The 27,306-nt window shown below is 35.6% G+C and overlaps 2 protein-coding genes across 4 annotated transcripts; both read left to right on the plus strand.

The window, feature by feature from the left end:
* Positions 1–487: 487 nt before the first annotated feature.
* On the plus strand, positions 488–7,011 carry LOC101253993 (inactive leucine-rich repeat receptor-like serine/threonine-protein kinase At1g60630). The gene is made up of 2 exons (XM_004237132.5): positions 488–3,341; positions 6,021–7,011. The coding sequence occupies exons 1-2, from the start codon at positions 1,946–1,948 to the stop codon at positions 6,677–6,679; spliced, it is 2,055 nt and encodes a 684-aa protein (XP_004237180.3). The 5' UTR covers positions 488–1,945; the 3' UTR covers positions 6,680–7,011.
* A 2,635-nt stretch (positions 7,012–9,646) lies between these two features.
* On the plus strand, positions 9,647–26,574 carry LOC101251466 (ADP-ribosylation factor GTPase-activating protein AGD2-like). 3 transcript variants are annotated; one of them, XM_010321060.4, is made up of 19 exons: positions 9,647–9,892; positions 10,027–10,103; positions 10,702–10,802; positions 13,411–13,481; positions 14,769–14,831; positions 15,160–15,204; positions 15,352–15,417; positions 16,385–16,432; positions 16,525–16,620; positions 16,702–16,743; positions 20,331–20,546; positions 20,958–21,086; positions 21,995–22,207; positions 22,789–22,872; positions 22,947–23,219; positions 23,543–23,664; positions 24,071–24,158; positions 24,475–24,917; positions 26,121–26,574. In XM_010321060.4, the coding sequence occupies exons 1-19, from the start codon at positions 9,839–9,841 to the stop codon at positions 26,233–26,235; spliced, it is 2,346 nt and encodes a 781-aa protein (XP_010319362.2). In that variant the 5' UTR covers positions 9,647–9,838; the 3' UTR covers positions 26,236–26,574. The 3 variants fall into 3 exon arrangements, with proteins under 3 accessions (XP_010319362.2, XP_010319363.2, XP_069153042.1); XM_010321061.4 differs by having other exon boundaries at positions 9,684–9,892; positions 10,707–10,802; XM_069296941.1 differs by lacking the exon at positions 13,411–13,481 and having other exon boundaries at positions 9,737–9,892.
* Positions 26,575–27,306: the final 732 nt, after the last annotated feature.

A 27,306-nucleotide genomic window follows, 5' to 3' on the forward strand; every position in this document is an offset into this window, starting at 1 on the left:
TTTAAAACTTTGACAGAAAATACACATTCGACCGCACGATTAAAATTAAAATATTTATATTTGTTAAGTCATTTATATCAACAACAACAATAGCATATCTATTATAATCCCACAAATGAAGTCTACCTCGTAAAAACAAAACGAATATTTTCAATAATCCTTCGACTTAAATAAAACATCTCAAAAAATACACTTATAAAGTAACAATACAACAATAAATAATACAATAATCACAATCAAGAAAAACAACGTGTAATACTAAAGAAAACCACACCATACTCAATTATTCACTAATATTCTTCTATAGTATAAAACCTCCGTATAGAATTGTATCCTCGATAAACTAAAAACGATTATTCTGACTTTATCACTATCCTAATAAACGTTACTAGTAAGGTGAATGTCAAAAAATAAAAAAAATAGAAACTTTTTTGTGAAAAAATAAATTGTCCCATGTATTTATCACAAACATGAATGCATTAATTACAATCTTCCATAGACTTCAATTTTTTCACCTATTTCTTGAGAGAGACCCCATTTTTATCTCACAAAAAAAAACAAAAAAAAAAGACATTTTTTCTCCTCTTTATAAAAGACTGATGACAAAGTTAACATAACATGGTTTTGCAGACCAAATTTCAAGAAAAAAATAGAAAAAATAAACTAAAAATTTTGTTTTTTGTTTTTAGAATTGTTTTGGTTGGTGGTGGGTATTAGATCCAATGTCACCAAGTAAATGTTTTTAGTTATCCAATGTGTTTTTCTTTTTAAAATTCAGCAAAAGAAAAAAAAATGTGTATTTTATTAGACACACAAATCATTGTTTTTTAGAAGCATTTTTGGGTGTCTCTGCAATCTCTGAGGTCTGTCATGTGATGTTTAGGGGGAAAAAAAAATTCAAGAAACCAAAACCCCAACTTTTGAAATTCTTTATTTTATTATATGGTATTTTTTTTTTGTTTGTAATTTTTGGGTTTTGGGGTTTTATGAAAAGTGAAAGTAGTAGTGAAGAGTGAAAAAAAGGGTAGTGATGGTGATGAGGAAGTTCAATAAATTGAGTTTGTTTTGGAGTTGTTGTTGATTTTATAGCTTTTTGTGGTCAAAGTTTTTGTTTTGTCAATTGATGATAATGACACTAATTGGTAGATCTGAAGATTCTTGTGTTGATAGTGATCTTGTTAAAACCTTTATAGACAGAAAGGAAAATGTCTTTTGGATCTTTTACATTTCAAGATTTAATCATCAAATAAGTAAAGACTCTACTTTTGTCATATGAAAATCCAAAGAGTAATAAAAAAAACTCCATTTTTAATGAACTTTCTTGTTTCCATTCATCAATGGTGACACCCCAACCAAATCAAAAATCCATTTTTTCTAGTTTTTTTAGTAGATCCCTTTAGTGTAAAGACTACATTTTTAATTCTGCATTTTGAACTTTGTAGTTTAATGACACCCAACCAAATCAAGAATCCATTTTTTGCTCTCTTGTAGATCCCTTTTGTGTCAAGACTCCATTTTTAGCTCTGTATTTTGAACTTTCTAGTTTCCCATTCATCAATGGTGACAACCAACCAAATCAAGAATCCATTTTTGCAGACCCCTTTAGTCTCAAAACTCCATTTTTAGCTCTGCACTTTGGATTTGCTTGTTCTTCCCCATCCATCCATGGTGACACCCAACTAAATCAAGAATCCATTTTTGCTAAGACCCCTTTAGTCTCAAGACTCCATTTTTAGCTCCGCGTTAGATCCCTTTAGTGTTGAGACTCCATTTTTAGCTCTGCAGTAGATCCCTTTAGTGTCAAGACTCCATTTTTATCTTGTAAGTTGAGTATTTTAGTGTCAAGACTCCATTTCTAGCTCTGTATTGAGCATTTTAGTGCTCAAAATTGTCAAGTTCAATGAAAATCAAGAACCCCTTTTTCCTCTAGAGTTGAACAACTTAAATGCTCATTCATCTCACCATGGAAATGTCAATTTCAATGGAAATCAAGAACCCAGTTTTGTTCTTAAGGTACTGTTCTAGTCACAAATTCTTGTTTTTCATTTTCTCAATATTTTCCATAGTTTTCCCTCTTGTAAGATCAGATGATGCTGAAGCACTTTTAGCATTGAAATCCACAATAGACCCCTCAAATTTTCTTGATTGGAAAAAAGGAACTGATTTTTGCCAATGGCAAGGTGTTAAAGAATGCATGAAAGGTAGAGTTACTAAGCTTGTTGTTGAAAATCTCAATTTGAGTGGTTTATTGGACCAAGATGCTCTCAATCAACTAGATCAATTACGAGTTTTAAGCTTCAAAGCAAACTTCATTTCTGGCCAAATCCCAAGCCTTGCCGGACTTTCCAATCTGAAATCCCTTTTCCTCAACAACAACAACTTTTCTGGTGAGTTTCCGGCTACCATTACCCTCCTCCACCGTATCAAAGTTGTGGTTCTCGCTGGAAACAAACTGTCTGGTGATATTCCTCCGTCGTTAACAAATTTATCCCGGCTGTATGTTCTTTATCTAGAAGACAATCACTTCACTGGAAAAATCCCACCGTTGAATCAGCTCAGTTTGAGGTTCTTTAATGTGTCAAACAATCAACTTTCCGGTGAAATCCCAAATACTCTGGCGTTATCTCGGTTCAATGAATCATCTTTCACCGGAAATGTCAAATTGTGTGGGGTACAATTAAATAATAACTGTCCTTCAACTAGTCCATCGTATCCCATCATTCCTGAAAATGTATCTCATCATAAAAAAAGCAAAAAACTTATCATCATCATTGTCCCGGTGGTCGCCGGAATTTTGATCCTCTGCGTTTTGATGGCAATTTTTATAGCATGTGTTCGAAAACGAAGAAGAAATAATCAAGATGGAAAGAGTAAAGGAGTTGAAGCCGGTGGAGGTGAGGGAGGGGAAGAAGAGGGGACTAGTCGCGGTGGCAATGGCGGTGGTGGCGGCGGCAGGGATGGTAATAATGGTGGAAAAGATGGGGCATTTTCATGGGATCAAGGAAGTGGAGGACTAGGGACATTGGTGTTTTGTGGACCAGGTGATCAACAAATGAATTACACCTTAGAGGATTTGTTGAAAGCATCAGCCGAGACATTAGGGAGGGGTATAATAGGAAGTACGTATAAAGCTGTGATGGAATCTGGCTACATTGTGACGGTGAAGCGGTTGAGGGATTCGAGGTTCCCGAGGTTAGAGGAATTCCGGAGGCATGTGGAGATTATTGGTAGGCTAAGACATCCTAACTTGGTCCCACTCCGAGCATATTTTCAAGCTAAGGAAGAACGTTTGCTTGTTTATGATTATTTCCCTAATGGCAGCCTCTTCTCCCTCGTTCATGGTACGTATTCCATCATTCATTTATTTATTTATAGTATATTTTGCTTTTATCCGTTTTTACGTACTGAACTCTCTTGAGTAGTGAAAGGAGGAAAAAACAGGTGTAGTTGAGCTCATGAATAGTGAAAGGTAGTTAAAAAGGGGTAGATTTGGCGGGATGAACTAGCACCTGAGTGGTATATGTAATAAGATAAGGGGAGGTAACTTATTTACGTCTAGTATATGCATCGATTCAATAGATGCATTACATCTGTTTTTTTTTTTACTAAATTAATGATTGAATAGTTTATCCTCTCTTGGGGTTAAACTAGTTTAGTTTTGTGCAAATACCAAGTGGGGACAAATTCTTTTTCATGAGATAACTAGTTTATAAATCAATCTCTCGAAGATTCGGCTCCTTTGATGAGTCATTTTCTTATTTTGAATTCAAATTTGTTTCCTCTTTATGCTCGGCTGTTTTGTGGGGGAGCATTGGAGGACTTTAGTGTCACTTTATTTTCCTATTTTTTTGTGTTTATATTTGTGTACTTTGCACATTTTCCTTGAATTGTTTATGCTTTTTAATATGTTTCTTTATCTTCTTCAGTATTCTGTCCCCCCCCTTATTTTGTTTTTTTGTTTTTATTGTTATTTTTGAATAATTTCCATATAATTGGTTTGGTAGTGTATCACTTTCTGGTCTCTCCTGTGGGTTCTGTTTGGTGATGGTGGGGAAGAGAGGGCCAACAAAGGAAGCTTGTAGGAGCCAACAAAGAATTGAGTTAGCTGGCCAAGTAGGACAAGTATGTAAAAGAAGTTCCAAACTTGCTTTGGTATACTGATGTGAAGATTATAGAAAAATATTGTTTTGTTTAATAATTAAGTTAATAATTAATCAATAATCAAGTAAGAGAACTCTTCTCATCTTGTTCTCTACGACTATGGATGTCATTTTATTTATACCAAAAGAGGATAAAGAACAAAGGGGAGTATAGTTATATATTGGCCTTTTGGAATCTTACAAAGGATGATATTTCAAATGGATTGTGAAAAAAAATGTTTATTGTGTTTTGGTTATTGCACTATTTTGTTGTTGTTATTGTTCCTTTTATGAATGCTTTGTGCTTTCCTTATTATTTGCCATATTTTCTTCAATGTCATTTTCCATTTCATAACTACTTGGTTTAGCTGCATAAGAGCCTAGGGTCCATCGGAAACAACCTTTCTATCTCAACGAGGTAAGGTCGCGTATACTCTACCCTCTCTAGATCCCACTTGTGGAATTTCACTTTGTTGTTGTTGGATTGTGAAAAAGATGGCCCTCTGGGAGGAGGAAACTCAAATTAGGAATCAAAACAATGATGTCACCGCTACACTTGCATATTTTGGCCTTGTATTGCATAAAGCAAAAACAGCTGTCCACCATATATGGAGATAAGGCATACACTTTGAAATTAGAAAGACAAAACCATAGTTTTCAGTGATAACTTTACTATAAGGTGGATCAGTTCTGAACAATACAAATAAAATGACCCTGCATATTGTTCAAATTTGCTTATGTAAGAGCTTCTTTGCCTTCTGCTGATTTCAGGACTTTTACGGTAACGTGTTAATTGTTAAATTGACCAGTGAGCTTCCAAAGATACCTGAAAAAATCAACATTTTCCTTCTGATCCAAGAAGAAGAAGAATAACGTATCCAGTGTAGTCCCACAAGTAGGGTCTGTGGAGGGTGGTGTGTATGCAGATTCTGACACTAGTCACTAGCGATTAGAAGTTCCATCACTGTTTATAAAGTTTCATAATTGCCTGCACTATTTAGCTTTTAACATCTGCTCAATTCTCTCCACATTATATCTTGTGATATTGTTTGAGATGTTCTAAAGTTGATTTTCCTAGTAAACTGAAGTTGCACCTACGTTGTATTCCAGTGTGTTCAATATGATAGTTACTTTTCTTCTATTTAGGGAAACTAGAATACAATACACCACTGACAAGAAAAAAAAGTTAAATATCATATAAACTATTGTCAATCGACATGTTGAACACCAAGATCCCTACGTGTGGTATAGCAAGTTGGGTAATAATCAAGAATAAGGTAGTCTGCATGCTAATCTTTTCTTCTAAGTGAAGTTGTGATGATGCAGTGAAAGGCATTGAAAGTGAGTTGCTTTGTTAGGCCATTAGACCATTTCAGGCACTAAATCACCTATGGCAGAGCTAAAGGCACACCTAAGTCTTTTTTTCTGAAATGAACACAACGTGGAAGGCTCTATTGCAACAACATAGCCAGTGTAATCACAAAAAGTGGGGTTTGGGCAGGGGTAGAGTATATGCAGACGTTACCCCTACCTTGGAGGTAAAGAGGTAGTTTCAATAGACCTTCGGTTCGAGGAAAAACAATTCAAAGCAGTTCGGATGGAAGGTGCTTTATGCATCTAGCAATTGTATACTCGGTATGCAAGTACCGCCTTAAATAGTGTGTTACCTTTCATGCGGTTTTATCTTGTTACTAGTCATTGTAAGACCACATCTGATATTTAATACGTGGGGGTGCCAATCGAATATTTGAAGACAACATATTCAAAGTTAGCTGGGACTCTCTTATTTTCATGTATCTGAACAGCCAATATGTTTTGTTATTCAAATAATATTCCAGATGATAACTAAGTTATATTGTTACGGTTTGCCAACTTTTTCAGGGACAAGGGCTAATAGTGGTTCAAAGCCTCTTCACTGGACTTCCTGTCTCAAAATTGCAGAGGATGTGGCAACTGGATTGCTTCATATCCATCAGAACCCTGGTCTGACTCATGGAAACTTGAAATCATCAAATGTACTCTTGGGGGCCGATTTTGAGTCGTGTCTTACAGATTATGGCCTCATGCCATTTAGGAATCTAGATTCTCCTGAGGAATCAGGTGCTTCTTCCCTCTTCTATAGAGCTCCTGAGTGTCGTGACATTCGAAGGCCACTTACCCATCAGGCCGATGTCTATAGCTTTGGCGTCCTCCTATTGGAGCTCCTCACGGGAAAGACGCCATTTCAAGATCTTGTTCAAGAGCACGGATCAGACATACCAAGGTGGGTGAGATCTGTCCGAGAAGAAGAAACTGAATCAGGTGATGAACCTGTTTCTAGTAATGAAGCCTCGGAGGAGAAACTCGGTGCTCTCTTAAACGTAGCTATGGCTTGTGTTTCACTTGTACCCGAGAATCGACCCACAATGAAGGATGTTTTGAGGATGATCCGGGATGCTAGAGCAGAAGCTCAAGGGTCCTCCAATAGCAGTGACCATTCACCAGGAAGATGGTCAGATACTGTACAAAGCTTGCCAAGAGATGAACATTTGAGCATATGAGTTTGTACTATACTTGTGGAAGCCCCAAATAACGTGTCCTGATTCTTTTGAAAGGCAGAAGTTACTTCGTAAGTTAAGCATTCGTCGATGTATCTGAGTTCTCAGGGATTTGTTGATTCAGTTCTTGTAAAGTCTCAAGGACTTTCTACTTTTCTTGCTTTTTCTAGGTTTAGCTGTTTGTATGTAGGAAATTTGCTTTTATACCACTTGGATTGACATTCACTAGTTTATGATACATTCATGATTCAAAAGTTGTCATCATGTTTTGTGAGAGATGTAATTGTAATTGAGGTTCCAACACTTTGTTAACATAGTTTCTTGTTTGTATCCAACTTCATGTTTTACATCCAAGATTCTTAGTCTTTGGTCTAGTGGTAAGAGTGTATCACGTGATGTGTGGATTAGGAGTACAACAATCGTTCAAACCTTGCCCTAGACAGAAATATGATTGCCACTTTCTTGACTTGGGGCATTGTATTTTGGATAACGGAATAAAAAGTCTTATATCTGATTTGCTTTAGAAGTAAGCAAGCCATATGATATTTAAGTAGAAAAGGACAAAGCAATGAATTAATTATTTGTCGAGTTTCAAAACACTGGTCCCGAAAATTTCTCAGTTGGAGTGTCAAGAGCTTCAATTCCATGTATCTTTTGATTACTATACATATTCAATGTAGTCCAACAAGGAGAGGTTCGTAGAGGATATAGTGTATGCAAATCTTATTCATATTGCTAATACTGCTGATACTAAGGGAGAAATATGAGGCGTCAAACTATCCTAAGCCCACCCCGCAAGACAACGAGACATGCTCGATTAACTATTACCCTTCTACCCTAATTCACGATCTTTAGATCCTCGTTTTTAGGATTATGTCCCGGTTGAGTTGAATATGCATCATATTTTGTCTAATCACTTCTTCCTAATTCTTTTTTAACCTACATTTACCACTCCTCGAACCTACCATCACCAACCTCTCGCACCTCCTCACTATGACCTCTTCACATCGAGGTCACTCCTACCCTTGTCACGTATGTCTTAATTCCTCATGTAATCCCTCTTCTTTTGTTCACATATCCATCTCAACATCTTTATTTTCGCACCCTTATTTTAAAAACACGATAGTTCTTAACCGATTAATTTTCCTCAGACTTATTTTAACTTGGAAAAACAAGGTCTGAACGTTGGCTTAGTGTTAAGTCATGCCTGGTGCTGTCTTATGTAAGTTCTTTATTAATCACTGAGATTAGACTAGTAATTAAATTAAATATACCGATTTGTGTTCATATAACTATAGCTCCAGTACCAACATGGGTTGTGGTACACTGACGGGAGTGATTCACCCTGAACAACAGATGAAAGATTAAAAAAAAAGAACTATAGCTCCACTGAACGATTAAGGAGTAACACGTGTAAATATATAATGCTTCTATTAATTTTACGGGAACCTATTATCTGTTAATTGATTAATTTCGAGTATTTACTCCCTTCACATATGTACAGATAATTTATCTATTTAATACTTGGATTAATTCTACGAAATACATGTTATCTCTCGACACCAAATAAATATGTCTATCAGATTGTCACTTAACTAGTAGAGTATTTATCATTAGTTTCATTATTGAAGAAAATTTGAATTAATGAGAAATGTTATTTTTTTAGATAAATAATCATTAGTTGAGTGACAACACGAGAAAGAAACATGACTTGGTCAAATCGAAAGAAATAATTATTCTTTATGTCCCAGTTAATATGACTTATTTTTATTTTTCAATCAAAAAAAGTATAATATATTTCTATATTTATCACTTATTTTAGATTACAAGTTTCAAAAGTTTTCAGTTCTTTCTTAAATACTATATCGAGTCAAAGTAACTCATATAAAATAAAACAAAAAAAAAATAATTTTCTTTTATCTACTAAAATTTAAGACATAATTTTCAACTATTCTATTAACCACGAGACGATACAAGGTTAATTATTTTTAATTGCTTTTGAGTTTAGTGGTATTTATTACTCAGTATTTAATAGTCAAGGATACTACAATGTGTGGAAAAATTGAGCAACAGAACATGTGGCAGTATTCACATTAAATCCAGATTTTACTTTAATTTAAATTTAAATCTAAAAAAAAATCTGAATATATTTTTAAATATTCGAAATGAATTAGTCTTTTTTTGGAAATTTTTTTGGCGATAACGATGGATCAATATGTGAGACATAAAATAACTTATGAGTATCTTTTTATTTTCTATTTTTTAAGAGTGAAATTTTTCTCACATAATTATCTAAATTTATTTTTTATATTATAATAAAAGAAATAACTTCAGCTATACTTTAATACTTTATATTAGAATCGTAATTTTAAATAATTTTAAATTTAAATTGAAATTAGTATAATAATTTTTTTTTAAAAAAAAGTTTCTTAAAAGATTCCAAAAGTAGGGGAAACAAATATCATATATTTTTCAATTTCCTTCCTGTGTAATTATCAATAAAATGTATTTATATATCAAATTAATAGTACAGAAAATCGAATTAAATTGACCAATAACAACTTCTAGTCCCCTAGTCACAATTAATATTTCACACTAATTATATCTTACTCCTTCATTAAATTATAATATATTAATATTTTTAAAATAATGTTGTTATATAATCACTAATTATTAAATTATAATATATTAATAGTTTTAGAATAATATTTTTATTCGATTACTAAATATTCAAATAGAAATTTGATAAATAATGTATTTGCCTACGAGAGACGCACAAGTATTTATGTGACCTGTTTTAAATCTGAAATCACTCCCTGAGCTATCCTATCATCACGTGAAATTTAAAACTCATCTAAAACTTTTTATACTAACATAATAACGATAGATCGTAATAAAATATTATAACCACCTATCGTTTGGAAAATGAGTTTCGAACCAAATAAAATAGTTACGACTCAACAATTGTGTAATAAAACATGGTCCCTCCAACAGCTCATATATACAGAATTTACCCTCAAGAATGAAGAATATACAGAGTGGCTCTACCTATTTGCCACTATGAAGATCTGATTCAAAGTTTTTTTCTTCTTCTTCATTTGGGAAAGTATAGTAAGAATCATAGAGAGAAAAAAAATTGAGGAAAAAAACGAAAGAGAAATTATGTCAATGGCTGCGTTTATTAAGCTGGAGGATTCTCCTATGTTTCAGAAACAAGTAACTTTTCTTTTGATCCCCTTTTCATTTTTATGTTTTTTTGAATCTTTTTGAAAAATTGCTTTCTGGGTTTTGATGTTTGAGGAATTTTGTATCAATTTTTGTTTTTGAAATTAAAATTTGTTGCTTTGTAGGTGAGGGGTCTTGAACAGACTACAGATGACCTTAGAGATCGATGTCAAAAGCTGTATAAAGGATGTAAGAAGTATATGTGAGTACTCAATTTTATCATTTTATTTGGTGTAATAGCTTATCTTTACTGTAATTACCTCTAATGACTTAAAAAGGTGGAATCTTTAGTGCATTTAACTACATTTCAATCAAAATTAATGTAGTTTGCTATATGAATTTTGCTCTTTTTTTTTATAACTGTAATGTCGGACCAATTTGCGTGCACCTTGACTAATTCAAGATAGCCCTGCCACCTCCCACCAAGAACGGTCGGGAAGAAACACCTAGTATTTTTTTTTGTTTGGTCTTTGTTGGGGTTTGAAGCTGACCTCATGGATCTTAACTCACTTCATTGACTACGAGGCCACACCCTTGGGTACATTCTGTTCTCTATAGGTCCATTTTGTTTTAATACTAAAGAATTTGTCTTTCATTCTCTAAAAGCTGTAAGTTTGTAGTCAATGATCATTCATCTTTCTCTCTCACTGACACGTGATACGTTCTTCCCCTTTCTATGCGTTGGCAATTTTGTCGTTCTGCAGAATATATCATTCTCTTGTTTTGTTTGAAAGTTCTGGTTTCTTCATCTGCATTTATTTGTTTAGGTAGATGCTATTCTTGATGCTTAGTTATTTCAGGGAAGTTCTTGGAGAAACACAGAATGGAGACATCATGTTTGCCGAATCATTAGAGGCATTTGGTGGTGGTCTGGACGACCCTCTCAGTGTGTCCCTTGGAGGTTAGTTGGCTTTACTCATTCAAACTATTACAAGGTTCTCATTTTTGCTAATTTTATTTGCAATTGTCAATAGGTGCATCATGCCTGCTGTTTATTTTGTTGAAGGTGTTTTTCTTTTATTCTCTTCAATGTTAATGCTTGATTTTGGAATTCTCATATAAATGATCACCTCGAAGATCACACTAAGTTTGGATTTTTTTTAATTTTTTCTTTTTGAGGAAGGTAACAATTGTATTTCTATCAAACAAAACTTAGACACCCCAAAAGTGGCATTAAGTTTGGAATTCTCATATAAATGTTATTCTTCTCTAAGGTGGTATGTTCCCTAAAGGAATTCACAGCTTTCTTAATTGCTTAATGGATAACATCTCGGTCTTCTAGGGAGATGCTGAGTCAATATTGAGGTCAGGCTAGATAGTTAAAGCCTGAAAGTTGTCAGCTAGTGCTCTTATATGGATGTTGTTGAGAAGGTAACGTTGAAAAGCAGCCTGATAGTTGTCAGCTAGTGCTCTTATATGGATGTTTTTGAGAAGGCAACATTGTAAAACCTTTCACGTTGTTAAAAATCTCCATAAGATGTCTTTGAGAAGCACATATTTGTTTCTCTTTTTCCCTCTCACTGGTTTATTTTTTGTTTTCCCTCTTTATGGGTGTGGTATGGGATGGAAGTGTTCAAGACGTGCCAAGTCATATAGATGATTGGATGAGGTTTGCATGACTTGTATTTCTGTAGACTGCTTGTTGGTATGTCATGGAGTGGTAAAAACATCTTTTCCAATCATATTATGCAAGGTCAAACTATTTGACATGTTAGTTAAGGGAAATGAGCAATCAGGGGTTAAGGTCTTCTCTTACCTTAATTACAAGCTAACCACACAGCTTCCCAACTCATTATCGTGCTGAACTCCGTTAAATGCCTCCTATCAACATAAAATATATCCATTTGATTCATCTCTCCAAATTGAGTCTTGGACAAAAGTCAAAGTCATCCATTGTGCGATCAAATTGATGGACCAGATATATTTTCAGATTACCATAACTTTCTAAATCCAAATATATTATTAGTTCTCCATCGAAGTCCTTGAAGTGGATCAAATGCTCAAGTTACTAATTTGAGGTTTTAGGGCTCAATCCATGTATTTCTAAGTTCAAATCCTTCAAATAAATCCATTTTCTGTCGTAATATCATCATCTAAACAAAAATGCTTCATTTAAAATCTTAGATATTGATCTCCATATCTAATATAGTAGTCAAAGAGAACACATAGGTACGAAAGAGCTAATAGTGAACTATTGGTGATTCAGGATTCTACATTAGTAAGAAAATCTCTAGGTTCTCTTCTTTCATATAGTGTAAAGAGCCAAATCAATTGCTTTTGTGGAATCCTTTCTCATCATTCATTGACATTACTACATGGGTTTTGCTTCACTTTATTATACTCATTCCTCACTTTAAATCTCCAAATCTGGCAACCCACTTCAGAGTGTAGGATCAGTTTGGTTATTTCTTAAAATTCACTATATACCACATTTTAAAGACCCAATAAGCTGTCGCCTGTACCACCTTCTTCGGGGCCTGGATTTATAAATGTACTTCATATAAAATATCACCAAATGCATATTGTCATCAGGAAAGTGCACCAATGCTGCATTCTAGACACCAAACCAAGTCTTCTTAATAGGCTATTCAAGACCCCAGTCATTCATCACATTAAACTTCTTTTGTTTGCTCAATTCGTCATCAAAGTCCATATAGTTTGTTGCCTAAAGTCCAAACTTAAACCATTGTGACATGTCATTATAGTAATTCCTTAATATATCACAATTCCAAATCTTCAATTGGTATATTCCATACACATGTTACATGTGCATACATATAACTTGTCAAATTAAGAGCGACTACGCTTAAGAAATAATTTATAAGCCAATTCTAAACTTCTTGGGCTAATTCATGGGGCTACATAACATCAAAGTACATCAAGTGTTAACGAAGAAAATATGTGGTCTAGCCCGAACCCACTATGCAGTGATAGTTCATTCTAATAAATCCCCCATTGCTTGTTTGTCTTACTAAGTTTCGCTTTAATGTGGGTCATTTGGAAAGAGCAAAATAGTAGATCTTTTGAAGGGGTGGAGAGAACTTTGCTTAATTGAGGAGTAGACTCCAATCCCTTATTTTCCTTTGGTGCACCCATGTAGTTCCTGTTTGTATAGAGGATGGTGTGGCTTTTGGTGAGGACCATATTTTGTAGGTTTCTCCTTTTCTGGTATACCTCTTGTATATGGTCATGTTGACCTTGTTATTATCAATGAAAACTTCAACTTGATCAATAAAATAATTCCATGAAGCCTTGTTAAAAAATATCATAAATCGATGAAGTTGTAGTTCTATTTGCAAAATATGCATGCTGATGTGAAATTTCAAGCTGTAGTTCTGGTGTCACTTGATGGAGTTGATATGGCTGTTATTTACTCCATTGATATTTCCAAAGTATGGTTGCCCAATGTAATATGCTAATGTTGTCTCCGTGCTTAGATTGTGAAGCTTATAATTACTTCTATCAAACAATAAGATTATGTATCACTCTTAAATGCATCCATATGTCAGGTCCAATCATAATGAAGTTTATCTCTGCATTGCGTGAGCTTGCTACATACAAGGAACTTATCCGTTCCCAAGTAAGTGGATGTATTCTAAATCACTATAGTGAGCCTTTTGTAAGAAAATCTGTACTCTTCTATAAAAGCATATTGCTGTGTATGGCACACTGTTCTGTTTTTTTTACTTCAATACCTCCATTATAGTTATTTTCGGTGCACGAAACCTGTGTCAACAACTCATGGAGTGAGATCATGAATGTAGATAAGTCATCGCTGGGATGAGTTACATACTGAAAACAATTCAAGGTGGGTCATAGTAGATAAGATTCTGGTAGGATGCATGGCTGAGACGTAGAGTCGTATACCCTTGAGGAATTACCAGGTCTATACAACTTTGTCTCATATCCTGAAGCAACCATAGCTCAGTGCAAATCTACTAATAGCTGGAATATTAGATTCATGAGGAATTGTTAGGGACTGGGGGAATAACTGGCCATTATCATAGAACATGGTGAAAAAGAAGTTGTTCCTCAAAAAAGACATGGTGAAAAAAGAAGTTACAAAGGCCCCTGGAAAGCTACAGTTACCAGTTCAAATAAAAAGGCCCCTGGAAAGCTACATGGAAAAGCGTGGCACCAACAAAGGTGAAATATTTTTCATGGTTTGTAGTGAGAAAAGCATGTCTAACTCATGAAGCACTTAAGAAGAGGAAATCCAAATAGCATCTAGATGCATCTAAGCATGGAGGCAACTGAAACTAACACTCACATATTCCTTCACTGAAAGGTAACATCCCAAATTTGGGCACTCTTCATTTCTGTGACTAGGGAGAATTGGACAATGCTAGAACACACTGCAAACTTACTAAGCCGCTGGATCAGAAGGGGAGTGAGCAAAAGACAACAAAGGTAGTGGAAAACTGTACCAGCATGCATATGGTGGAATACCATAGTTCTGTAAATCGTTCTCTTGAGCTACATGGGCATAGCAACTTTGCGCTAAGTGGAACCACAATCATTATCATCAAACACCAATCTTCTGTTGTTTTAGTTACACCAATCTTATACACGATTAAGTTCTTGTATAATCACAAACTTGTTAACTAACCAAATAGATACTTCTGAGATGTTCATTAATTTTGTTTCACTTAAATGCCGTCGAAGTGGAGACACCTAAGTAGAAAACTTGGCCTTGCAATTTTTGAACAAGCCATTAGGAGCTTTCGCTGGGATCGCAAAACGAAATTGTTCGGTACCTTCTGTAGTTGGATGTGCTAAGCTTGTCTGATTATGTCGCTCCATTTTATATCAATGTTTATTCTGATATAGTTCTTTGAAAAAGTAAGGCAAGTTATTCCTTTTGCAGGTAGAACATGTGCTGGTGGATCGTGTGTGCCAGTTTTTGTCTGATGATTTGCGGGATGTAAAGGTGATCAAATTTGGCATTATTTCAATATTGTTGTGGAAATCTAGATTAAGCTCTCTCTATGTTTGCGTTAATAGAATTAGGTAGCTGTTTAATTTTTTTTGATAAGGTAAGCAATTTTATAAACAATGGAATACCCCAATATACAAGTTGAATACCAAATTGTAGAGAACCTACAACAAAACATGGCTACAGAACACCAATCCACTGTACTTGGTGCCAGCCTAACTTGGCTGTAATTCTGTCAAATGGGTGCCTTTTAGTGGATTTTGACATACAAGGGTTGGTACTTTAATGTCATGTGTCTGATGACTCGTCGCTAATTTTGCAGGAATCCCGTCGCAGGTTTGATAAAGCTGCATCCACTTATGACCAGGTAATGGAGATGTTTCAATAGAAACAAGTTTAAAGCTGCTTTTTTAAATGCTAAGCAGACTTTATGTGCAAAATTCTGTTCATTTGGAAGATAACACTTCCAGTTCTTTTTGTTATTAATTTCACTCCTGAGTTGCTAAACTGCCAGGCACGTGAAAGGTTTTCTTCTCTGAAGAAGAATGCACGGGATGAAGTTGTTACTGAACTTGAAGAAGTAAGCCCTTTCTCTGAAAAAGGTTATCTTTGTGGATTGTTCATCCTCTTATGTGTATCTCTCTATCTGCCTAACTTGATGAGGTGTAACCTAACACAAACTGATAAATGTTGCAAAAATTACCAACCAAAAGTGATTGGTATCCTGATTGTTATGTGTTCAAATAAAATTATGTCCTAAAGAATCTCAAAATTTTGGTCTGCTTTAGGTCTTTTCTTATAGGATCCCTCTGAGGAATCATTTACATGCTTGTTTTCCTTGAGGAAAAAAAATGAGGTGAAAGGTGTTGCTTTGGGAGGAACTTGTAAGAGAATTCATCCTCATGAACATATCACAGATAAATACCTTTGTCCAACCACATCTTCCATAGTAGTACCATTTTTTTATTTTATCGAGATTGTGTAGGGACAGGATGAGAAACTCATTCTGGCATGCTATACGTGAAGAGCATCATCCATATTGCTACCAATTATTTTATAGGTAGGATATTATATTAGCGAAAGTATAAATAACTCAAGCTCATGCTCTACTTAAAAAAAAAAAGAAGAAGAAACTCAGCCTCATGCTTTTGGTAAACACATCTTCCCCTCTTCTTTTGCGTGTGTGTGTTTTCTGGTTGTTGTAAAATGACCTTCACAAAAGAAAGAATGTTGATACATCTTCGGGTGAAGCTCGCCGAGGCCACCTTATTGGTAGAGGCTTTTTCCCGAAGCATATCTCAGAGCTTTTACATAAATAGACGTTGCTCCCAAGTCCAGGGAACAAATTGTGATGAATTAATGTTGAAGGTTTCACTTATATCTCGTTCTGTTTTGATGCTAACAATGTCCTATTCAGGTTTTTATGAAGTATGTCCAGCCTTCTGTATCCCTCTGTTTTATATTAGTGCTTATCTGTCAAGGAAAACATTTGAAGTAATTAGGAGTCAAAACTGGGAATTGGAGTTTTACAGCTTTTTCTGTGACAGGAGCTTCATAACTCAAAGTCCACTTTTGAGAGAAGCCGTTTCAATCTTGTATGTATAATGGATACAAGAATCTTTTCTACACAGCAAGCATTCTTGCCTCAAGATTCTAATTTATAGCCTTGTCGCCTCAAGGATTTCAGGTAAATGCTATCACAAATGTTGATGCCAAAAAGAAGTACGAGTTCTTAGAATCCTTTAGTGCTATTATGGATGCACATCTGAGATACTTCAAGCTGGTATGATGTTCTTTATCTTCTTTTTGATGCAGTTATGTTTCTGTCATTAAACTAACAAATTTTAATACTTGTTGAATGTAGGGTCATGACTTATTGAGCCAGATGGAGCCGTTCATCCATCAGGTACCCATCATATGAGTTATTTTTTCCTTATATCGTGATTGACTAGCTACTTACTGGAACGAGGTAGTACCATCATGCTGCCATTGATTCATTTTGGGTTTGACAGTATTGAAATTTAGTTGAAGATAGATTTGTACAAAATCAGCTAGTTGAAAATACAGTTAGGCTATGCTGATTAGTTAGTTAACTGAGTTGAATGGATTAAAGTGTAGTTTAATTAGTCCAGCTGGCATGATTAGTTGTTAGAAAGTAGTTAGTTGGTTAATGCAAAGATGCTTCTTGTATATGTATAAATAGAGCTCCGTTGAGATGAATCAATCACTTAGACAATTCCACAAAAGTATCTTCATACTCTCCAATGGCTTCATGAACAAACACACTCTTTGTATGGAATATGGATTATGACAGACCGACTACTGGTCCTCTCATGCTGCGATTTATTCTTGTTTACTATTTACTTGTTTCTTGAGGATTCTTCATTGTTCCTCTGGTTCCTGGTTGGAATGTGTGTGAATTACATTTAAGGAGATTGATGTTTGCATAAAGTAGCTCACTCATAGCTCTTAGCGGTTCTTGGTTTTGTGCTTGCTTACTATTAGTATACTCTGCCTCATTATCATGAAATTAATTCTAGCCTTAACTAGCCTTAACGTATCAATGAAAGTGAAATTAATATCATGGAATGTGAGGGGGATACATGGGGGTGGTTAGAGGAGCATTGTCAGGAAATTACTATATCTTGGGATGTCAATATGTGTATTCTAGTTGAAACAAAACTAGAAGGGCCACTTAATTTCAAAAAAAAAAACTAGAATGGCCAATTGATGGAGTAATACAGGCTACAGAGTATATGGGATAACAGATGGATGGGAGAATTTCTTAAAGAGGCAATAGGAGCAGTGGGGGAATTGTAGTCCTCTGGGATGAAAGCGTGTGGACAGGAGAAATGGTGGAGGTTGGTGATCAAAGTATTACTTGGAAGTTCACAGGGGTAAATGAGGATTTCAGGTGGCACATTATGCAGTCTATGCAGATTGTAATAAAGAATCAGGAAGACACTGTGGGAGAAATTGTTAGCCATTAAAAGCAGGTATGCTGGGCCATGGATAGTGTAGATGACTTTAATGTCATCAGATTTCCCTCAGAAAGACCAAACTGTATGAGACTTAGTGGTGCAATTGGAGCTGATTGATCCTCCTTTATTTGGGGAATCAGATACTTGTAGGAGGGATTGATAGGTTCCTACATTGCTTGGGTTGTGTGGGGGGGGGGGGGGGGGGGGGCTCTCAGATCAAGAAGATGTGCTATAAAGTTAAACTTCAGATCACAATCCTATTGCTTTGACATGTGGGGATCAGGAATGGAAGAAATCCGACTTCAAATTTGAATCGTGGTGGCTGGAAGTGGAGGGTTCAAAGACAGAGTAAAGTGGTGGAATTCTTTCAGTGTTGAAGGAAGAGCAGACTTCATACTAGCTAAAGGCTAAACTGAAAGAGTGGAGCAGGGATAACAAAGGTAACCAGAAACAGAGAAACGAAGGCATTTTGAACCATATAGCAATCTGGGAAAGCACATAGGAACACAGAGTTCTCACTGATGCTGAAGTTCTTCAAAAGATAAATTTGATGAGGTAGCCAAGAATGAGGAGATAGCTTGGAAAGAAAGGTCCAGGATACCATGGTTGAAACATGGTGACAAAAGTCAAAAACACAAAGTTCTTCCATAGAATTGCAACTTCACACAGGAGGTTCAACTCTATGGAACAACTTCATGTGGAAAGAGTCACGGTGAAGTATCCTGTCTTGATCAAAGAGGCATCTCAGAATTTTTACAGGAACTTATACAAAGAGTCTGAACAATGGAGGCCTGATCTTAATATACTGGATGTTACTGTGATTTCTGAGGAACAACAGACCTGGCTACAAAGACCTTTTGAAGAGGATGAAATATAGGAAAGTATTAGAATGTGTGCTATGGAGAAGCCACCTGGTCCAGATGGCTTTCCAATGATCTTCCTTCAGACTTTTTGGAGGTTCTGAAGGGAGACATTTCCACTCAAATCAGAACTTTGGAAAGAGTACCAATGCAACTATATACCTCTAATCCCTAAAAAGGTTGGAGCCTCAGAGCTGAAGGATTATAGGCCAATCAGTCTTACAGGAGGTGTGTACAGGATCATTGCTAAGCTACTGGCAGGAAGGCTTAAGAAGGTGGTGAGCAAATTGGTTGATAATAATCAGATGGCCTTCATAAGCAAGAGTCAAATAATGGATGCTGCTTTGATAGCCAGTGAATGTATCTATTGAAGATGGCACTGCAGATCTACTATGCAAGTTGGACATCCAGAAATCTTAACTGGTCCTTCTTACTAAACATTTTGAAACAAATGAACTTTGGCAGTAAGTTGAAATGGATAGAATTGTGCATCAAAATAGTGAGATTCTCAGTCCTATTAAATGGAGAACCAGTTGGTTATTTTCCTTCAGAAAGAGGACTGAGACAAGGGAACCTTCTAGCAATGGAAGGTTTTGATAGTATGATGAGAATAGCTACACAACATAGATGGATCAGAGGCTTTCATATAGGAGACAAAACTAGGGGATGGGGTGGAAAAGATATTAGTACCTATTATATGCAGATGATACTTTATCATGTGTGAACCAGAGGCAAAACAAATGAACTATATCAGATTGATCTTGATTCTTTTTGAAGCAGTATCAGGCCTAAAGGTCAACTGGGGAGAAAAACAGACTGATTCCTGTCAAAGATGTACATCAGATTCTAAGACTGGCAAATATCTTGGGGTGCAAAATTGATGGATCACCAACCACATACTTGGGTATGCGCTCAGGGAGCAAACAGAAAACACTGGAGATATGGGATGGGATCCCGGAGAAAGCAGAAAAGAAGTTGGCTAGGTGGAAAGCACGATATCTCACTCGGGGATAGAGTGATTCTGATTAATACTGTCTTGGATCCCCCTCCCCCTCTACTTATGTTATGTCTTTTTTTGTCAATTCCTTCAAAAGTTGTCAAAAAGCTGGACAGACTTACAAGAAACATCCTGTGGCAAGGGGGCAAAGAAGGCAAGGGTAATTACCTGGTGAAATGGAATACTGTAATGTTGAGCAAAGGAAAAAGAGCTCTGAAAGGCTGACAATGGACCGAGTTTGGGACCACTGGACCGGGAAATACCAGTCCGGTGGCCCGTAGCCGGTCCGTTGCCAGCCTTAGTCACTGTTAGAATATGGATAGATTTATACAATCCTATTAAAATAGGAATAGGTTTATACAATCCTATTAGAATAGGAGTATGTTTATACAATCCTATTAGAATAGGAATATGTTTATACAATCCTATTAAAATAGGAATACTAAATAGTACCCTGCTTGGTAAAGGATTGTATTCTAGGGTCTATAAATTTGGTCTCAATGTAATAATGTAGGCACAACAACAATTCAATAATACTAAATGGTTGATTTTTGCAGCTGCTTGATTAATGACATTGATTAGAAATTTGAGTTTTTGTTTGATATCTTTCTTCTTTTTGAATATTTTTGGTGCTAATGTTGTCTCCATAAATCAGGTTTTGACATATGCCCAGCAGTCGAAAGAACAGGCCAGCATAGAACAAGATAAACTTGCCAAAAGAATCCAAGAGTTTAGGACACAAGCTGAGCTGAATCATTTGCGGGGATCTAGTAACCTTGGTACTTCAACTAGTTCTATAGCCTCAAATGGTGTTGGTATGAATTCAGACAAAAATATAGAAGCAATTATGCAGTCCAGTGCAGAAGGAGCGGTAAGTAATATAACAAAGTTACCATGTTAAAAAAAAAGTAATATAACAATGATTTTTCTGTCTGCTATCTGTCTGTCTTTGGGGTTGAGATCTCTACAATAGATATATTTGTCTGCTTTTGGTGTACAAATGTCTACTCCAATGAAACTGAGTCAATCATAGATGTTTTAGGATCCATTTAGATTTGGTTCAGTTTTTTGGATAGATTGTTCTTACTTTCTGCTTTTGTAAATATGGTTTTTCAGTACTACCTAAGTACTATGTGAAATACAATGTTACAGTTTCAAAAAAAACAATAGATATAGCACTTGTTTAAATATAGGAACACCTGAAATATCTCCTCATTTCCTAGAAAAATTTTTTCCAGATGCTAGATGTTAAAGTATGGATGTTTTTTGAACATTCTTTCAGGTCCAAACAATTAAGCAGGGATATCTTTTGAAAAGGTCTTCTAGTTTGAGGGCAGATTGGAAGAGGCGGTTCTTTGTACTTGACAGTCTTGGCAATTTGTACTATTACAGGATCAAGGGTGCACAGATGGTATTGTTAATTATTTTCACCTTCCTGTATTAGTCATTGTCATGCCTCTATTTTGCTTCAGACTTCTTTTTTCAAAGTTTTCCGCAGACACCAAGTGTGAATCAATCCCTGTTTGTTTAAATTTAATTTCTTGTCTATTTACATGAAAGTTAAGTTTGATTAAATCATCTCAAGTGTAATGATTAGTATAATAAAGTAGATTTGTAAAGTATAATCATTTGGTGGAAAATTTGGAGTGATATGGGAGAAAAATCTGAAGGGCAGGCATATGAAGTTGCTGACTCTTCGACTTTCTCAGACATCTTCATGAGTAGGTTTACTTCTACATGAACTTCTGACTGTTGCCAACTATATTATGTATTTCAAAAGCTAATGTTTGTGAACAACTGGCAAGTCAACATGAATTTACTTTGATTATAAAGAACAAATGAAGTATGTCTATATTTGCTGATATAGATGGGTTTCATTGGCATGCCACATGACCATCTATAATAGGTGAACATTGTGCTCATTTCTCCCTTCGAAAGGCATCCTTTGCCAGCTCACTCAAGAGACTATTGTTCGATTTCACCGACATAGCATCATAGCAGGGGAAAGTTTTCTTTTGGAAAAATGGTATTTGAAAAATCTGGCACCTGATTCTTTTGTTCAGTAGTAACCTCTCTATTCAAAACTGTAACGTACTACTGTACAGCTCTAAACTTGAACTTTTGAAAGGAAATTGACACAAAGTTCTACAAACTAGAAGTACTTTATGGTACTTCCGAGCACTTTGGAAAGCACTTCTATTTAGTGTAAAAAGTATGGTTTTCTCAACTCTGATGGATTTTACTTACAGTATTTTAGGGATGAAAGTGTTTCCAGAACACTCATTTGCTTACGCCATTTATTTTTTATCTTATTGCCAGGGCTCCCCATCATCTCACCCTTCTGGTGTTGATAACCATAGTAGTGTATTTGGCAGATTTCGGACAAAGTACAGGTCGTCATCTGCTGGAGAGGAGAATTTAGGCTGTCGTACTGTTGATCTTCATACTTCTACAATAAAACTGGATGCAGAGGACACAGACCTGAGGCTTTGCTTCAGAATTATTTCGCCATTAAAATCCTATACGTTGCAGGTAAATTATAGAATAGTTGATCTCTGTATTCAATGCTTAAATTGATATATCAACTCTAGAAGGGAAGAACATCTCAAAGAAGAAAGATTTAAGAGTTACCTAATGTTTTGAACTGTTTTAGTGTGATTTTCTTTTCCTGTCTACAATAGAAGTTTGAATTTCTTGGTATACTATTACTTTGATGCATTGGATCCATATCTGATTAATGCAAGGAAGAAATGACGTAATAAGCTAGTATCAAGAAGTGTTGACTTGATATATTGTAATTGTTTTATTTGGCTACTTCTCTTTTGCTCAAGCTGTTACAGTTTGTCATTTCTAAGCTTATGCACTGTATGTTTTATTTTAGACTTCATCTTGCAAATAAAAGTTTCTGGCAACTGTGTGTTTATCTAGTTTTGTGCTTTGACATTTTGTTAGCAATCAATGTGCTGAACAATAGTCACAATTGGCTTCTTATTTTCTTCAGCAGAAAGAACAAACTCTTTTGCAGTTGGACTAATGTGTTACCAGATTCGATGACACTTTAGCAAGGGCTGATCCACCATATGTAATGATTTCCGTTTATTTTCCACTGGCAGGCTGAAAGTGAAGCTGAACGAGTTGACTGGATGAATAAAATCACCGGAGTGATTGCGTCCCTTCTGAATTCTCATCTACAGAAGGTTGAAACTTGAAATCTAGTTTTCTGTAGAAAATGATTTTCTAAGTCATCTTGAGCATCATCTTGTCTTTGCAGTTTGATGCTAGTAAAAATGACATTGATGGTAGCAAAAACACCTATGCTGCTTCTTTGAATGTTCAAGGGGCTGTTAATGATGAAAAAGCCCTAGCTTCCGTAAGAGTCAATCAGCCTGATTCTGTTTCTAAGATTCTCAGAGAAGTTCCTGGAAATGACAAGTGTGCTGAATGTGGTGCTTCAGAACCTGATTGGGCTTCTCTAAATCTTGGAATCCTAATTTGTATAGAGTGCTCGGGCATTCATCGGAACCTAGGTGTTCATATTTCAAAGGTACATCTTTATCCATGTTGAAATTTCTTTGTTCCCCTTGTCTTCAAAACATCTGCCTTATTCAAAAAAAAAAAAACAGTAATTCCATTTAGTTCACGGTGTTTGTTCAACTTTGTACTGGTCCACATGCATTTATATTTGAGAATATGAGTATTTGCACTACTTTCATGACAATGTACTACAAGGTTAGTAGCTATTGGATCTTTTCTGAAATGTATTTTGAAGTATAACTTGTTTTCAGTTGCTGACCCCAGAAAGTAACAAAATGAACGATCTATGGGCCTGTTGAGTTGATTGATGTTTGAGATACTTATCATTTGCAGGTAAGGTCCATAACGTTAGATGTCAGGGTTTGGGAGCCTACCATCTTGGATCTATTCCGCACATTGGGTAATTCTTATTGTAATTCGGTGTGGGAGGAGCTGCTTCAACTTCCAAATGACGAGTATGTACCCTTCGTTGATAATATATACAAGAAAGTCATCTTGCATGGGTTGGAATTTCTATAGATTCTGTGTGTTTATTGATATTTGGGTTCAAATTTAATGTGAAAGGTCCTCCCCCAGCCAAGAAAAGACGAAATGTTGAGAAATATCAAAGATCACAAAATTCCAACTATACAGTTCCGGGGATTATGTCCACACTACTATTCATTCTTCAATTGAACTAGTCAATATACAATCTATTTTTCCATTACAATTGACATTCTATCTGGGTCGGACTACCTATTCAGTGCACATTGTTGGATAGATAATGTTCCCATGTGCCATGATGATATAACATGCATTTAGCTCAAACATTTTTATAATCTATGTTGGTGTTAGCTCATGTTGAATGATTAATTTATTCAGATTAACAAATGTTGATGCTATTCAATCTGCTTCCAAGCCAAGCCCCAAAGATGCCTTTCATGAAAAGGAGAAGTATATTTTGGCAAAGGTATACTTTCTTGCATGTTTTAAGGGCTTTCCTTCTCCATGTTATACATTTTATCCGTTGTGCTAAGCTTGTTCATCCATCAACTCGGTCTTCTTGTTTTTCAATGGAATTCTACAAAGAGAATCTCATGATCATTTGTCTGTTGTTTCATTAATAGTGGAGGTCCAATGGAGAAACAGTGTGTCTTCCCACTTAATGTGAAAGAACTATTTAAAGAAGTTTGGGTTTAAGTTGCTGTGAGGAAGTTTCTATGAATTGAGAATACATGTAAAGCTCGTGCGATATATGCGATATTAACTTCCTTCATGTTATCCAGTATGTTGAAAAGCAGGTTGTGAATAAAGAAGCTTTTGCACCTTACAGCAATCGTGCCACCCTCATTTGGGAAGCAGTTAGGAGTAATAAGGTGAAGGACGTGTACCAAATTATTGTAGTGTCAGATGTGAATATAATCAACACTATCTATGATGAGGTCGAGGGTGCCACAATGTACCATGAAATTCATGAAAATGATTCAAAACTAGGCCTTCAGGATTCCCAAAAGAAACATCAAAACCCAGCAGCCTGTCAGGGAATCAAGCTTTGCCTTCAAGGCTGTTCTTTGTTACATCTAGCCTGCAATGGGGAAACTCCGGTGATGCTTGAACTTCTTCTGCAATTTGGTTCTGATATAAATAGGCGTGATTTTCATGGAAGGACTCCTCTACAACATTGCATCGGCAATGGAAGACACCACTTGGCTAAATTTTTGCTTAGAAGGTGATATATTTAATTCAGAATCAATTTTATGCAGCATGATTTGTAGGCAATTTAATGATCTGACCGCTCATCAACATATTAGTTATCTCAGTATTTAAGCACCCAAGAATGTGGCCTAGAAGTCAATGAAATGGTTGAGAACCATGAGTTCTCAAATTTAAATCCCAACAGAGACAAAAAAAAACACTATGTGATTTCTTCCCATCTGTCCTAGCCTTGATGGATAGAGTTACCTAGTACCTGTTGCTGATGGACGGTTGCAAGTATCACCAGGGTCATGAAAAAAAAGGTTCTCCCAGTATTTAATTTGCTTACATTATCTCTGCATTTAGATCTTTAGTTCTTTTCTAGGATACGTGTGAGTGATAAAACAACAGATGCAGGTGATAGGATACTTACTGCTAATAAGCATGGAAGTTTTAGGTTATAATTATATGTATATAACTTTCTGGCCATAAATAATGAATATTGCTTTGCTTTGGTATAAGGATGGATACCATTATTTCTGAAGGTTAGGTTAGGCAAAATTCTGGTTGTTAGATTGCCATCTACCCTTGTCTTTCAGTGATAAAGCTCAGTTTATGCCGAAGAGAAGGATTACTTCATGGTATCAGATTTTCCAGTTTACCGTGTACCGTGTACTTGAGGCTTCAAGGTCTGAGCACTCCACTTCAGCAAACCAAATTGGAGTCCTACATGCATATGTTAATTTGTAGGCAAAGATATCAAAGATAGATTGTTAATATTTACAAGTCCCTTTAGCTCTTTCAATTGGTGATATCATCCCAATAGTTACTTTACATCACAACCAGGATTTTTCATCCCTTGATACATCCGATAGTAGCCTCTGGAACAATTCCTCAACAGTCAGCCTATGATCTCATCCAATAGTAACTTCTTTCTCTTCACAACTAACTACAATTGGTTGGTTGGCGAAACATGATTCAGCTGCTATTGGTGAACTCTCTCGTGGCAGGACTGCTTCAAGATTTCTTGTGGGCATCAGTCAGTAGCTGTGAAATAACATCCATTGCTTAGTTTTCATCCAAGTTTCTGATTTTACATTCTCTACTAGCTCTCTTTTGTTACTGAAAATACTCGCGGCTTCCAACTTCAAAGGAATTCATGTTATGCTTTGTATACGAAACATCATACTCTTATATTTTCCGAGTCTCTTATGTTCTCTTCTTTGTATGTGTTCAGAGGTGCTCGTGCATCAATCAAGGATTATGGTGGACTCAGCGCCCTGGACAGGGCTATGGAGATGGGTGCAATCAAAGATGAGGAGTTATTTATCCTGCTTACTAAGAGTGAGTGAAATGGGACAGGTGCTTTTAACTGGTAGCTCTACAAGCTTCCATCTTCATTTTTTAAAGCATGATGTTCTATAAATGCTTACCATCTCTCCTCTAACGCGTTGAAACTTAATTCGTCTCTCCCCCTTTCCCTTTCTCCGGATTCCCTTGTTGACATTGCGTGAAGTTCCTGAAAGAATCAAGAATCAGTGCACAGGCTTACCAATACTTTGACATTCATATTTTTTTTAAACCACTGTAATGTTAAGAGTACAATTTGTAAAAGTTTAATGATCAGGTATAGCAAATCTGCATATTCTGATGTATTAATCAAAAAAGTTATTGGAGTTGTAGGTTGTTAACTTGGTCTTTTTTTGCCTTTTTTGTTTTCATTTCTTTTTATTTTCTAAAGAGAAATAAGTTGGCGCGTGGTGGATCTAAAATTTAGAGTCGATAAAATAACAACTACACCTTAGTCCGAAACAAGTTCAGCAGTTACATGAATTTTCACTGTCAATGTTACTAATAGGAAGGTTTCATTCTGCAAGTCTATATCTAGAGTTCATCCAAATGTAAGCCATATACATATTTTTATTTTTACTTTCTTACTCGGTGTCCAGTATTCGTTCTAGAATCTTGACTAATTTGGATTTGCGTTGGATAAGAAAGAGTTTTCTTTTTAGTACGATGAGTATTTTCATTCCTAAGGTACGGATATGAGATATTTAATTAAGGGTGCGTTTGGTACGAAGGAAAAGTTTTTCAGAAAAAAATAAGTGGATTTTTGAGCTTATGTTTTTGTGTTTAGTATGTAAACAAAAAATATTATTTTATATATAATCTAGATAAATACTATGGAAATTTAGGATGGTAATAGGGTGGTGGAGATAGGGGCTACGAGGATGGGTGTGAAGATAAAATGTATTGAAAGGTGCGGAAGACACAATCAATGTGAAATACTACTTGTAGAACTTGTTTTTCGACTTTTATTAGGAAAATCATTTTCTTTATTTAAAAATAAAAGTAAAAATCATAGAGTGCCTTTTTTAGTTAATAAATAAGGGGAAAATGACAAATATACCCCTGAGCTATCG

This window comes from Solanum lycopersicum, chromosome 4, assembly GCF_036512215.1.
Source record: "Solanum lycopersicum chromosome 4, SLM_r2.1".
Lineage (NCBI taxonomy): Eukaryota > Viridiplantae > Streptophyta > Magnoliopsida > Solanales > Solanaceae > Solanum > Solanum lycopersicum.